The sequence below is a fragment of the Anser cygnoides genome, chromosome 1, assembly GCF_040182565.1.
Source record: "Anser cygnoides isolate HZ-2024a breed goose chromosome 1, Taihu_goose_T2T_genome, whole genome shotgun sequence".
In the NCBI taxonomy this organism is placed as follows: Eukaryota; Metazoa; Chordata; class Aves; order Anseriformes; family Anatidae; genus Anser; species Anser cygnoides.
In genome coordinates, this window is record NC_089873.1 from 188,954,645 (window position 1) to 188,969,208 (window position 14,564).

The 14,564-nt window shown below is 37.2% G+C and overlaps 1 protein-coding gene across 12 annotated transcripts in view; it reads right to left on the bottom strand.

The window, feature by feature from the left end:
* Window positions 1-14,564, bottom strand: part of FRY (FRY microtubule binding protein) — a 238,191-nt gene that overhangs the window by 131,529 nt on the left and 92,098 nt on the right. For 10 of the 12 annotated variants that reach the window (XM_066989712.1, XM_066989711.1, XM_066989710.1 and 7 more), the window contains one exon: window positions 2,278-2,477. In XM_066989712.1, coding sequence (XP_066845813.1) covers window positions 2,278-2,397 — 120 coding nt within the window. In that variant the 5' untranslated portion in view covers window positions 2,398-2,477. Of the gene's footprint in view, window positions 1-2,277; window positions 2,478-2,690; window positions 2,825-5,688; window positions 6,010-14,564 lie in introns of those variants that run through there. The other 2 variants (XM_066989707.1, XM_066989713.1) reach the window with 2 other exon arrangements.

The following is a 14,564-nucleotide window of genomic DNA, read 5'->3' on the forward strand; positions in this document are numbered from 1 at the left end:
GCTCTTGGCAGCAAACAAATTTGATTTTCCACCACTGTTGTCAGAAAACTGTAATTTACAGTTGGGCTCTGTGTACATCACAAAAGAAAGAGATGGATATATCAAACAGGTCAAAGAAACTGAGAGAGAAAAATTCATAGAAACAACAATAATCAGAAAGGATAATTAGGCAAAACCTGTGCATGGAAAGAAAGATTTAGGCAAAAAATGTATCAGTAAGTTTTTAATTTAATCCAGAGCTTGAATCTGACATAGACTTTATGATAAAAGAGAGGAAAAAGCAATTATATATACTGATCATTTTAGCTTCTCTAAAAGATATCTTAAGTATTTATCACTCATTATAAAATTAAACTGTCATATCTTTTAATGACTTAAGAGAATTCAGACTAGAAATATCTCATTGCTAGAGTATTTTGCAAGTTTGATTTTCTTTGAAGTACATTGGAGTTTAATTAGAACAGAATCTTCAAAGAGTTCACCATTTGACTACCTATTGTGAAAAAAGGTGAAGGGTGGCTCTGCATCACCAATTTATAATCTTTGTTTTGCAGATCCCTTGAACCTCCTGGTCAAAATTTTAGTCAATGGGGTAGAAATGTGGGAACAAAGCAGCAAGACATCCAACAGCTATCCCACAAAAAGGGTGAACTGAACTTCTTAGCCACTTTTCCAGAATAATTTTTGCCATTTTCCCTGTCATTTCATTTATTAAAACCTAATCAGTTCAAGATCATTTTGACTGAATGTCTACAAAAACCTGCTTGCACATTTGTCACAGTCACTCTCAAATAGCAGCATGCCATGGCTTATAAGTCCTATTAATATTAATAAGATGTGAATATGACATTGAATTATTGTTAGTGTCTCACAGTTAGACCCCTGTTAGAAATATGTACCAAAACTGTTGACAACAAAAAGGTGAAATTCTAGTCCTCTGTCATATTTTTACATTCTACACTGAATTTGCTAAATAAAATTTTACTGAAAAATCTCTGGAATAAAGATCAACATTCAGATACTCATAGTTTCACAAAGAGACAAAAAACAAAACAAAACAAAAAAACAACCTGTATCAAAACACAGCAAGTCTAAATCATCTTAACACAATGTGAAGTGGGAATAAATCAGGGTCATTGTTTAATATCTGTGCCTGAAATATTACATGCAAATGCAGTGATAAATGTTTATGAGTAACAGAGGTGCCCCAAGGAAATGATGCTCTCAGTCATGGTCATGTTGTTGTTTTCTGGATCTTGTATGTAATTTCACAATATATTCTGTCTTAAAATTTTAAACATCTTCACTGTGTGTTACATGAAGACTGAATGATACTAAATAGCTGCTAGCCACTTTTTTTTTTCCTAAAGGGCCTGGGCCATGACTGTCCATTTCTTTATTCCAATTTTTATGATTTTCCCACAAAAGAAGAAAAAATGGATCTTTGTCAAAATATTCCTTTCTATTAGCATTTTTGTGTTATTTCCAAATTATGCATAATATTCTTTCATTTTGTATCTACCTAATGTTTCAGAAGAAAGTCTGGAAAGCCTTAAAAAGTATCAAATGCTTCTGGATCTAAATTAAAACATAAAGCTAAACAGATGTCATCAGAATCAAGACAATCCTAATTTTACCATTCAGAATATCTAGACATGAAATAGTTATTATTATAGGTCAATATTATGCTTTGTAACAAAAAATATTATAAGATGTTAAAAAAACCAAACTCCTTACAACTCAGGAATAATGTCAGTTCTTTCACTGCCTATGTAAGACTTTGTAATGTAGCTCTTTTTTCAAATGCTGTATGTTTTTTCATATATGGAAAATACGTGCTATAGCACTTTGTTAGATTATGAAACCTACTACTGTCAGAACTAAAACAGGAACCAGCAGTGCTATTCACTTTCATGTTTTAGCTGAAAATCAGTAATGTTCTTACATATTTTTAATCATATTTCAGCTTTTTCTAATCTATTTTGACTCAAGTGACCTCTCTCCCAGCTGTGAAACCTACGTTGCCTGAAACCCCTTCTGCCTCTCAATCACATTAGCACATGCCCTCATTGCAAGCAAAAATGTCACCCCTTTGGCATATCTTGCATAACTCTGTCCTTCTGATCACCACAGTAGTGCGTCTTATGGTTTGGGAAACACTATCGAACTTTAACATAGATTACAAGCAAAACATTCACGTTGTGTGACATGCAGGCCTGATTTTAAAAAGAAATTCAAAGTAAATTGCGTATATACTTAGAATTTCCATTTACTTACAAGAGGTTCTGCCATGATGATGCGAATCTTGCGTTCAGCCTGAGTAGTGAAGTTAACAAACAAGCTCTTCAGGACATATTCGCCTGGCTTACTGTCCGGGTCAACGCTGATAGGCAACATGGCTGGAGGTCCTTTTTCTCTCTGTGTACCAGAAACAGGTGGGACAGGTGGCTTGATATATCCGTTACCAACTGGAGAAGCTGAAAGGTAGAAGACATGCATTTACTTGGGTAATTCAACATGTCTTAACTTTTCTGGAGCGACCCAATGGCTGACTATACTGGCAAAGCAAAGCTGGAAACTATTTATTAGTACAAGAAACATATAATACATGAATAAAATTTCCATCTTAAAGTTATAGGTAAAATTTACATAATATAGACTGGCAGAAGAAATCAAAGACAAAGTCTTACGTAATACTATGCACTGCACAGTCAATCTTCTTTTTCCACATGGTAAGATCTGCTGACACTTAATTCTTGAAATAACATCTTTATTTCTTATCCTTTATCATCTAGGCCAGGTCTGTAACTCAGCTGTCAAATAACAAACTTATTATTGAGGCTTTAGATCTTTCCTAAACACTTTAACACTTCATTGCTGAAAAAAATTGTAAAAAAAAAAAAAAATCCAATGACTACATTATCATTTGATAGCATTCAAGATGTGGAAGAATTAGACCCTAAATTAACACACTGAAAAATAAAACAGACACATTGGGTAAAAGAGAAGATATTTTCCTTTAGAAAATCAAGGTTTAAAAGTCTGATATGACTATAATGCAAGATAGAAATGCTTTGTTCATGTAGCTGTTATTCTGCAAATGTAACACACCAATACTTTACTTCAAAATAACTCTCCTAATTGCCAGGTTATGCCATCACTCCCCAGCACAGCACACTTCTTCCACTCACCTAGCTCTGCTACCTAAAACGTTTCAGTTGACTTCTGAGGGCAAAACATAATCACTGAGTTTTGCTGGCATTGATTTTTGCATAAAACAAACTATACAGAAGGCTTGTTCATTTAGATTACACAAAATTGCTTCTAAAAATACACATTGTTCTGAACAATAATCTACTTCAAAGAAACGAAAACATAGCCACCAGAGAAGAAGGTAAGCCCAGGCTCTGCTGAAATTCAGGTATGAGGACAGTGGGATGCAAATGATCAGATGCAAATTTATAGGGACTATCAAATCTGCTAGGTGATGGAAATTTCTCCCCTAACAGCTTTAGAAAGGAATCAGACAGCACTTTCACAATCATTAAGACATGTATCAAAAGCATGGCTTTGATCAGCTCACACCTATCCGTTCAGCCGTTTCGATCGCCAAGTGCTCCGTTAGGAAAAATGTTTTTTTCCTAACTTTTTTGGCCTTCCCCAGGCCGTTACGCCCAGCTCCCCACAGCCATCCCCAGGCTCCCCGTGGTTCTGCCCCCAGGCCCGGGCAGGCCGCCGGCCGGCCCAGTGCTGCCAAACTGAAGCCACCAGGCCTGAGCGCTCACCTGCCGCCATCTCAGGCGTCCTCTGGAAAGTACCTGAGGGAATCCAATAAAATGCAAACCTGACTTCTGTTCCTCAGGCAGCTGTGGTTTAAATTAGCCACTAAGTTCAAAATTTACCAAGAGGGGACTCACAGGAGAGATAGAAGGAGGAAGGGTGTGGGTCATTCACGTCTCACATCCTAATGAAATTCATGAAGTTAAAGAAACCCTAATCACACAGCCTGGGAGCTGCAGTCCTTGCCTTCAATCATTATGTGTATGGACAGAAACCTGGAGACACTGGAATTTAAACCCACATAGTCATTCTCACTAGGAAGCCTCTTAACAATGGCTTGTGACACAAGTCTGGCTTTCTAATACAGCTTTTCAGTTTCATTATCTCAAGCATTTGCATATGCTTGATATTTGCATTGCAAAAATCTATCCCAGTGACTAAACAATCACTGACCTCTATGCTGATGCTTTAACAAAATTTAGTTCTTTCTCCTAGATTGAGAGCCCTACAAAGTTCGTTTAAAGAAAATGAACTGCCTGTGAGGCATGAAACTGGAAATCAAGGACTCAAAACTTACAAAATAGTTGCATTACATCATCCAAGATTGGCTACTTTATGTTTGTACATTATATAATGTGGGCCTTACAAAATACTGATAAAAAGAATGTATCAATTTTTGCCATCTCTGCTGGTGAACCACTTCCTCATTTAATAAAATTCATAATTTTTATGTGCAAAATCACCACATAAAGGTTGCATGGGTTTATGCAGAAGATATAGGGCAGGGTTGGGGTGGAAGGAGGGGATTATACTTCATTCTAAATGCTGCTTCCATTGACGAATTAAGTTTTTACTACATCATTTCAAAATAATAACATTTTCCTACACAGAGAATAATCAGAATGGACAACTGAGAGATTTAGTCTGAACTCCTAACATACTGTAGGGTGCTGGTCACCATACAAGTACCAAGATAAAATAAACATTTCACCCAGAGAAAAGAAGCTTATTCCCAAGGAGAATGAATGGTGATTCCCACACAGAAAGCAGCAGACCAAAGCAGCCCTGATGCCTGAGGGCCCTGCCACAGCAGGGAATCTGTCGGTCAATTTTAGAAAGTTGTATACATATTTAAAGCTCCTGTCCTAAGAAAATCTGAAAAAAACAAAGATTAACTATGCTTGATCAGCTGTAAAATGTCTGCACCATTTTGGGTGCAATTCTGTCTGAGAGCTACTGCTCTCAAACAACCCATTTTCTTGTCACCAGGATGTATTCCTTATTTTCTGCTGTATCTAATAAATTGCACCTCAAAAAATACTCTCTGCTTTTCCTACAGGAAATTTTCATTTAGTTGAGGCTATAACCATAATATTTTCTCAATGTTATGCATTTGAAAGCTTTTAAAAACAAGAAGGAAATATGGAAGTAGCAATGCAATATCAGAAGCCCCTATCACCACAACCACATACTATTGCCACAGAATGGATTACTGAACTAATATCACTGCTATTTTTTTCATGTATTGTTTCCCTGATCCTAGAAATAGTTGTAAAAAAGCACAATAGTTTGAATACACACACATACACACAAAGTCACTAAAGTGATCATGGGGATGAGTACAAAATACAACTATTTCCCCGGAGTCTCTGCTATGATTTACGTTGCAGGTATTCTTCTTAAAGCTCTAAGATAAAGGAAAACAACAGAAAGATCATAACAAAAAAGCTGAGAGTCTGCACTACACTAGATAAACTTCAGCCAAACAGCTACTGAATTTTCAGTATCTTTAAGCAGAAGAAACAGATGACATTCTTTTACTTAACTGTGTCAAATTTCCACTTTAGCAACAACAAACAGACCCATAACACAAACCAAAACATGTATTTTCAGTATTTTTGTACCTACCGAGCCCCTTTATAAAGCTGATCACACTGGATTTTCTCCAACATGCTACTGTAATATCCATGAGCCTGCGAATACCTGAAATGCTCCAATCCTTAAGTTAGAAAAGTCTGAATCCTTTTCTAACTAAAATCAAAAAGGAAGTTAGTCGCTTCATAATCCTGTTTCAACACTTCACTATAAATTTTCCGGCATTGAGGCAGACATTGCTTTTAGTTTTTAGTTTTTTGTTTTTTAATAGACAAGTGCTGAAGACCTACAATGTGTGAGCTAGAGCAGGCCTCCGGATCAGATCAGCATTTCCATAACCAAAGGGGTAATTTTTAGCTTCAGCATATGATGATGACCACTCACAGAGTGGCTGCACGTCTATATTTATCCACAAGTACATACTATGCTGACAGATTAGTGAAACTACTTCAGGCACTCCAAGAACATGAGACAGGATAATGGAGTTCAGCATAAACAAACCACGCATATCAAATACATGAATTATCATACAATTCAAGCTGAAAGCAATTAGTATAGAAAAGCAAAGCACAGAAACAACACAGGATGGGTTTTGTTTTGTAACTAAGGTCCTCTGGCCAACAGTACATACAGTTTGAATTCCTTGAGATAAAAACAACGCAGTATCTATTCTTTTCCCATGCCAAGAGTCAGTGACAAACCACATATCCGTATGGATAATTATACATCTGTTGAAATAAGCCTTAAAAAAAGTTGCTTTGTTTTAAAACTGCCGTTAAAATAATAGAAAAACAAAACAAAACAAAACACATTATTAACCAAACCTTCAGGAATTTAATTTCCAAGGATACAGCACACAGTGCCAAGGTTAGCAAAAGGTGCCTTGTTTGCCCTTTGAAGGAAAACTTTCCCAGATTAGTGTGAGCTTGACAGGAAAAGAGAATAAAATTCAAGGGAAACATTTGCTGAAAAAAGCAAACTAATGGTCTAGCAGATCCATTTCTGTCTTAGCAACAGAAACAATAAGGTTCCCCAGGATAGTGTGTTATTCCAACGTAACAGTATGATGCAGCAGTAGTACTATTTTAATATCAGCATTATTTTCATAATTCTTTTGCATGTTTTGGCAAAAATAATCACAGAGGCATAAACATAACCAATAAAACACAGTATTAATGACTTGCAATGTTTATGATAGGAAATAAATCTATCTAAAGTACAAAACTTTAGAATAAGCAATACTATTTTAGTGTTTCTGATCTCCTCTTACGGGGGGTTACACTCAAGAAATGAAGGACCAGAAGGGATTCAGTGCACATCTGAGTCCCACATCCAGACTATTTGGAAAGTAAATTTGAATGTTATGGTGGTACAGGTGCTGGCCTTCATTTTCACAGGGAAATCAACTTCACACAATACAAATATTTGCCTACATACTTTGTTTACTCTATTTATTTATTTATTTGTTATTAAAACAGAGGAAGGTTTGCAGCAGTAAATTCAGTTAAGCGTGTCATCAAAGTTCCACAGTTAATGTTCTCTGTCTGGGACACACATATTCAAAGAGTCGTTACAGATCTCCCCATCCCGAGGAGAATGCAAGCCAGCCCACTACAGCTGGAAGTGTAAATGGTTTCCAGCACTAAAGAAGGAAAGCTATGTCTACAATGCTATTGCTTATGGCAGATTCATACAGCAGCTTTTATATGGACCTTAGAAGCTATTATAAGGCACACAGTATTATAAGGCACACAGTCATTTTTACATTCTTTTTTATAATTAGGTTAATTACATTTTGGTAAGTATGCAGTTGAGCGGAGGGGAAAAGCATCTGAAAAAGGGTATATTTACTCTGCAGTTTATCAGATCCTCAGCTACTTAAGGCTTTGCTTGAGGACAACTATCTTTTTTGACAGTGCTAGATGGAGTTCATCATGGAATCACTTCTGGATTAACAAGAGGAATCACTTTTGATTTTTCTCCACATTACTCTTCTTTACTATTCCAGCCCCAAAAAAGAGTATAGCATGTGAATCACTGTGTCAGAGGTGTTACTATCCAGTCTAGAAGATAAAATGGAAGAGGCTGTGAGGTCAACAAGGAGGCGTGTAAGAGAGGTTGAAGACTCTAGAGTAAAACATCTGATTTTGAAAACAAGTCTGAAAGGAATAACAGATTTGGGAGGATTTCCAAAAAGGCTGTGAGAGATGACCTAAGTTCTTCCGGATGGATAGTCTCAACATACTTGATGATGCTGAAACTGTAAGGGAGAAAATGATAATTCATAAATTTCAGATTCCTCTGTTTCTTTAAATGTGCAGAGATGCGTCTCGGGAGAGTCATTTGTGTAAAATGGCATGGGGGAAGAGAAAGGAAGGAGATATTTTCAATGATAAAGGCATTCCAGAACTTGGTAACAAATGTAACTGAGATTAAGAGCAACCTTTTAAATTATTTCTGCCTGAAGACTTTGTGAAAAATGCTGTTGTCAAGTTTATATTAATTCAGAATACGCGTTGAACTACAGAAGACAGTCTACAGCCTCCTGTAGACTTGGTTGGGCAATCCTTTGCCAAATTTTCTATTCCTATTACCACAACAAGAGAGTGTAAACTCTAAGTAAACACAAGGAAGAGAAAAGCTAGAAAACAGGAGACAAATTCACTAGTCCAACCACTGAGAAGTGGCAGAGCTGCTGATCAAGCGTAGATTTGGTCAACCCAGCTACCCTAGTCTAGAAAAAGAAGGCTTGAAGTTTCTAAGAGTGTGTGTGCATTCACACATGTATGCCATTCTTCACTTAATTTTCTGTATCTTCAAGGATGGTACTAAATAGCAGGCCTAAAACAGACCAGATGTTATTCCCAGTGAGACTGAACATTTCAGAACATCATTTTTTTTGCAGCAAACCTGCTCTGCCCTCCCCTGAATTCAGGGCTGGACACTGATCGGCAGAATGAAACCTTTGTAGGACAGAACCAAAATGCAACATCCTTGAAAACAAGTATATGGCTTCTCGGTAGGCCTGATGGATGCTAAAATGCATGGTGGGGGACACTTTTCTCTGTGGGTGCTTTTTACAACGAGCTCAAACTCTCACTTCATTCAGAGATGAACTCTTCCGAGATGAACACCATTAAGAAATAACCAGTTTAACACAGATATCTTTGCCCAAGCTCAGGGAGGGAGATACTAGAACAGCCCTTGCACACACTGACAGGTCCTGTTTGAGGTGGATGAGTGCGGTAAAGAACCTGCTAGCTTTGAAGCTAAGGATGGAGCTCAGCCTGGCACCAGGGAAAGGCTAGAAGTGGCTTGGCTTTCCTGGCCCGTAGCAGCGCTCTGGCTCTCACGTCCCCGTGGCTGACAGGCAGGTGGTAAGCTTTGTAACGTGAAGACGTACATTGAAATTCTGTGCCAGAGGCAGGCAATTGATATGAGACCCCTTAGAAGAAAGAGGTGGGTGGCACATGTTTTCTCCCCTTGCAAGACACTGTATCTCCGTATTAGGGGACTTATGAATGGCAACTGCCAAAACAAACTAACATACAGGAAATCCTGCTGAATATGTCCACTCCCTTTCCAAAGGCCTTTTCACTGACTTGGCGCAAGTCCTGCTAACCAAGATACGAGATGTAGACTTTTCCTCTCCCTTTCTCCTTAGTTACAGGCCAGGGGTTGTGCAGCCTAACGACGTTCCCTAGGTTCTTATCTCAGATCCCTGCAAGGCATCTGAATGAGGCAAGAAAGCCCATTCTCTTTACGCACCATTTCTTTTCCTGATCCTTTTCTTCTAGAATTTTGTTTTCTTATTTACACACACTACAGCACATGTGCTGAAGGTACGCGGGAGTCTAGGCATGTAACGGAGATAAACATTTTTACTTGTGATTGTTTTAGAATTTGCTTGATTGATTGTAAGAGCAAAGAATAAAAAAGCTAAATGACATGGGAAATCTTGTGTACAATCCCAAAGCATTTTTTCAATTGCCATTTGAGTGTTCCATCTGGGGGTGATTTCTCGCTAAAGGAAATATATTTATTGCCTCTGATGGGTTCCAGAACAAACATAAATATTTTCAGTTTCTGTTTTTTATACAGTAAGGACACGCTGCCTCTTTGAAGGCTGACTTCAGCTTAACTATATGCTTTCAAAATCTTGGTGACTTTCCTGTATGACTTCAAATGCTTTGTTATCTTTGATGGTTATTCCAAAAGTAAAAACCTTATTTTAAAATAAGGGTGGAAAGATATGTACATGTCATCATTTTCAGATGAGTAAACTAATTGATTTTAAAACAATTAAAACAAAAAAGATGATATTTTTGAAATTCTGCCAGAATTTCTGTGGGATACTGCTTAAAAAGCATGTATACTGCTTAAAAAGCATTTTATTTTAAATAACAATGTCATATACTTTTAAATGATTTTATGTGCTCTACTTTGGTTTTGTTGAATCTGAAAATAGCTTCCTATAAGTTTTTTATATAGATGTTTTGTTGGGTTTGCTTTCCTTTTCAGAGACAGGGAGATGAAGATACTCCTGTCATTTTGTGGTTGATGGGTGTTAGCAGAAGAATTATTTTTAGGGAACTTGGAAAAGTGCCGAGGAAGCACAAGGCTAAAAGAATCCAAAAAAGAAGGAATAGTTACTTCCAAAAGAGGGATCAGCAAACAGGAAGGATGTGACCTGCTTCTTCCATCCCTACATATTTTCTCTTGGAGAGAGACTATGTATACCTTTCCTTTTCTCCTTAAATGTTTTACAGTAAAATTGTGAGAGCCTGGACAAGATGGATTTTTAAAAAGATAATTAAACTGTTTATTTTTTACTACAGAAAGATATTAAATACTTGTATCCAAGTCCTATTCCAATCTAAATAGCTACCTCAGATGCTAGAACCAGAACCTTCCCTGAATTTTTGTTGTCTGGTACTCCACAATTCCTCTTCCAAACCACAGACAAAAATGTTGGTTTGTGCTGATAAAAACGTGTTTCACTAGAATGAAAACAGCTTATTGGTTCTGGATGATATGGGTTCTGTACAGTGTACACATGTGTATGAAAACCCAAGTTCTTCGTATATCACTTGTCCAAATATCAGCAAAGTTCTTATTACACAAAAAGAAACAGGCTGTGGCTCATTTCCATCTGAAACTGCATGGCCTGAACAGTCCTGTTGATCCATCTGACACTGCTCAATGGCTAAAAGTTGACCTAAAGGGTTTTGCTTATTTCATGCTCTAGAAAATAGTCATCTTTAAATTATGTTTCAAAATGTAAAACTACATTGAAGAAAAATCTTTAAAACTGTAGTCTCTTCCTTGACCTTATTTCCTGATGCACCTAATCTACTCTATTGCTGCCTTTTAGGGAAAAGTTCAAATTTAGCCACCTACAAGCTAAATACTGAATTTAGCCTGGCAATCCAGGCTCCAGGTAGAATAAATTAAGAGAGACTAATGGTTTGAGGTGATTCATCAAATCCTTCTTAGATTCTTAGCTTAAGACAGAATAAATTCACTTTCTAGAGGTGCTTACCACTTGCCAGCGATTACTGAAGGAGAACTGACTGGGAAGATAAGCATCCAAGGTTATAGGAGATGACTGTCACTCTTAGTCTGTAAACTCTTCACGAGTTTCTTGTACAGACCAAACTGCATCACAGTGCATTTCAGCTGCTGCTGGCTAGGATTCATAGCCTTGATTGCGTGGGTGAAAAATGGCACAATACCAGGAGTATGCCAAGCCGTGAGCTGGCACTGTAAACTGGCAAGCTAAACCTTCACAGACCAAGAAGACTTTTACAAAATTTCATGAATCTTTCTGTAATGAAACCACAGGAGAGATTTTTGTGAATAAACACTAACATGAGAATACATCAGACAAATCCATTCATATTCCCCTCTACACAAAAAGCACACAAAATAACGTCTATGCAAAGAAAAATGAGAGAAAAAGTTTTGCAGCCAAAATCTGGATTAATAATTATCATTACCAATCCCCTAGTTTATCTTTGATTGAATCATTACTGTCATTACTTACTACTGGCTGCAGCAGCACACTCACAACATTGTCTGTCTTCTATATTGAATTAAACACTATTTGGCCTCTTAGCTTGCAGAAAACTCAACACACAATGTGTCATCTTTTATTAGCCACCCAAGATTATGATGCTGTAATACCTAATAACTCTTTGTTAACATTATATTAACAGCTCACTCTTTGAAAGTTGAGTTCCCTTGTTTCTTAGCCATGCAGGCTAGACTCAGACACTGCAACATAGCTATTTCCCCTTTGACTTCAAAATATTTAAGTGTCAGGAAAAGATAAGGATATTACCATTCACATTAGCTCAATGAAGGTTTTTGGAAGTTTAGCTTGACTACAGCTGCTTAGTGAAAGGCTTTGACTTGAGCAAATCAATGAAGCACGTGGAATTTAGTTGCTGTTGAGGGCACATGTGCATGACTGCACGGCTGCAAACACCCAACACGACACGGACAGGGTGTTGCTCTCCTGCTTGCCAGTGGGCCATGACAGAAAACTCCTTCCACATATTGAAATGTCTAAACGCCATGAAATAAGTTACTGCCAGAAATACGTTATTAAATTGTTGTTTAGTGTTTCACCTGCTCACACACCCAAGTGCCCCCAAATGAGTGAAGAAATGGCGAGGGAAGGCCCCAACTGACACACACTGGGATGAACATTTCACCTATCCGTTCTGCTCCTGCACAGGCCTGGTGACTCTGTGATGCCAGAAGACTGCGGATGGGGTTCCCTGTTCTCACTAAGAAAGCCAGGAGCATCACACTGCAATCTGAACTACTCATTTAGGTTTTCCTGTAGTCAAAGGAGAGGAACGTGTACCTACATACATGAACTCTGCATCAGTTAGCTCTGAAAATAAAGAAAGGGTCTTAGGATTATTAACAGATTTTCCAAATACTCAAATAGCTTACACATTGCGAAAACAGAGTAATTCCTTAGAAAAACTGAAGAGCCTCATGACTTCTGAAAATAATAAAAGATTCCTTTTATTTGATATTCAAATGGATATTCAATATTCCAGAGAGAGGGAATAAAACTAGTATTCTACCTGCTTTTTTAAAGTGTCAGCAAGGTCAGTCCAGGTAACTGCAACACAGAGAGCCTGACGTTCATTCAGGAATGGCTAGATTTGATTAATAAAGAACTGAAGTACTATGATACAATGCCATAAGCATAGGTTTATGGAAGGTAGATTTTATTAAACTAGCTATCTTTTTAGGATTGCAAACTTGGTTAACAAAGTTAAACGTGTAGTCTTGTATTTCTGTTTGGCAATTGGATTTGTATGTTACCAAATTGTAAAATGAGAACCAAGAAATCAATGTATTACAACAAGAACAGATTAAAAGCCAGATATCAGCTACTCCTCAGCATTGGTTAAGAGAGAATCATATCATAATACATCTAGTGGAGTTACAGAGATCATTTCTCAGTCCTGTACCAATTATTCTTACTATTAATGACATAAAAGAAGCAAAACAAAACAAAACAAATATTTCTATAAAGCTTACAGGCAAAGTACAACACTAGTAGAGAAAAAAATAGCAAAATGGTCATTCTAATTTGAATAGCATTTTGAAAACTAAAAGGAAGCAAACAGTATATGAGATATTAATACTAACCGATACAGAATTGCATATCCCGAAACAAAGAATGCATGCCACAGGGACAGAATAAGGCTTTCTATTCCTGGAAAGCACTGATTATGAAAAAAGGCCTGAGACCAGGATGACTAATGTGTTGAAAACAGGCTGCTATTCTTGAGACCTGAAGAGCTATGGAGAGCCTTTTCAAGCAGGATAAACAAAAGCAAAAACAGGAAAACTCCACTGCTGCACTGCCAGTGTCTTTGCAGCTACTGCTGGATGCTCAGTCCCATTCTGGTGTCTGCAACTCAAGGAAGATGCTGATGAACTAGAGGACAATCAGGAAAGGCAACTATAATTAATGACCGGAAAACTTGTCTTAAAGTTTAGATTAGTTGACCATGAGAAAGTTACAGTGTCACTTAATCATCTTCTTTAATGCCCGCATTTTTGCGAACACATTGAGCCACTCGACCAAAAATGCCTTTTTATACAATACAAGCAATCAGGCACTTCCAGGGCGTGATTCATTACATCCTAATAAAAATGTCTAAACAGCTCACCCGAACTGCACCCTGCAAGTGCATATGTCTGTCCCATGCCTATCAGGAAAGCATAGTTTGACTATGTCAGATACAATATAAACACCAAAAATACCTACAAATTAGGTGAGATGACTTCCATGCCTGCTAAGCACAAGAACGATGAACAGAAATTTGCTAATAGACAGCCCTTCATTCAGTAACAGCCAATGGCTGGAATTTTAAACTAGACAAATGCATTAAAGAAGTTAACACAAAGGGAAGGAAATTAACTACAGAAATGCTATTAAGGCTGATTCCTCCATTAGTGGAAATTTTAAATTAAGATTTTTTTTTTTTTTGAAGATGTGCTTTAGCTCAGACAGAAATTAATTCAGAGAAGCCATAAAGCCTGCTCTATGAGGAGAACAGATTGGATGACACAATGGTTTTTCTGGTTGTATAATTTATGACTCGTTGAATACATTAGTAGAAAAAATATCACTGAGAACAATCTTTCATTGGTAAAAGGAAGATACAGATGTTCTAAGAAGGATTTTTCTCTAATCCACAAAATATAAAGAAACAGAAGTCTGAGTGCCTATCAATACTGGATTTCTCTTTGTACATCCAGGTACAAATATAACTTGTGTGATCAGAGTATCTGTGTGATACAGGTAATAACTTCCTACCGTGTCAAACACACTTTGGCAAAACTGAACCTGATTTAAGGGTTATTCTGTATAA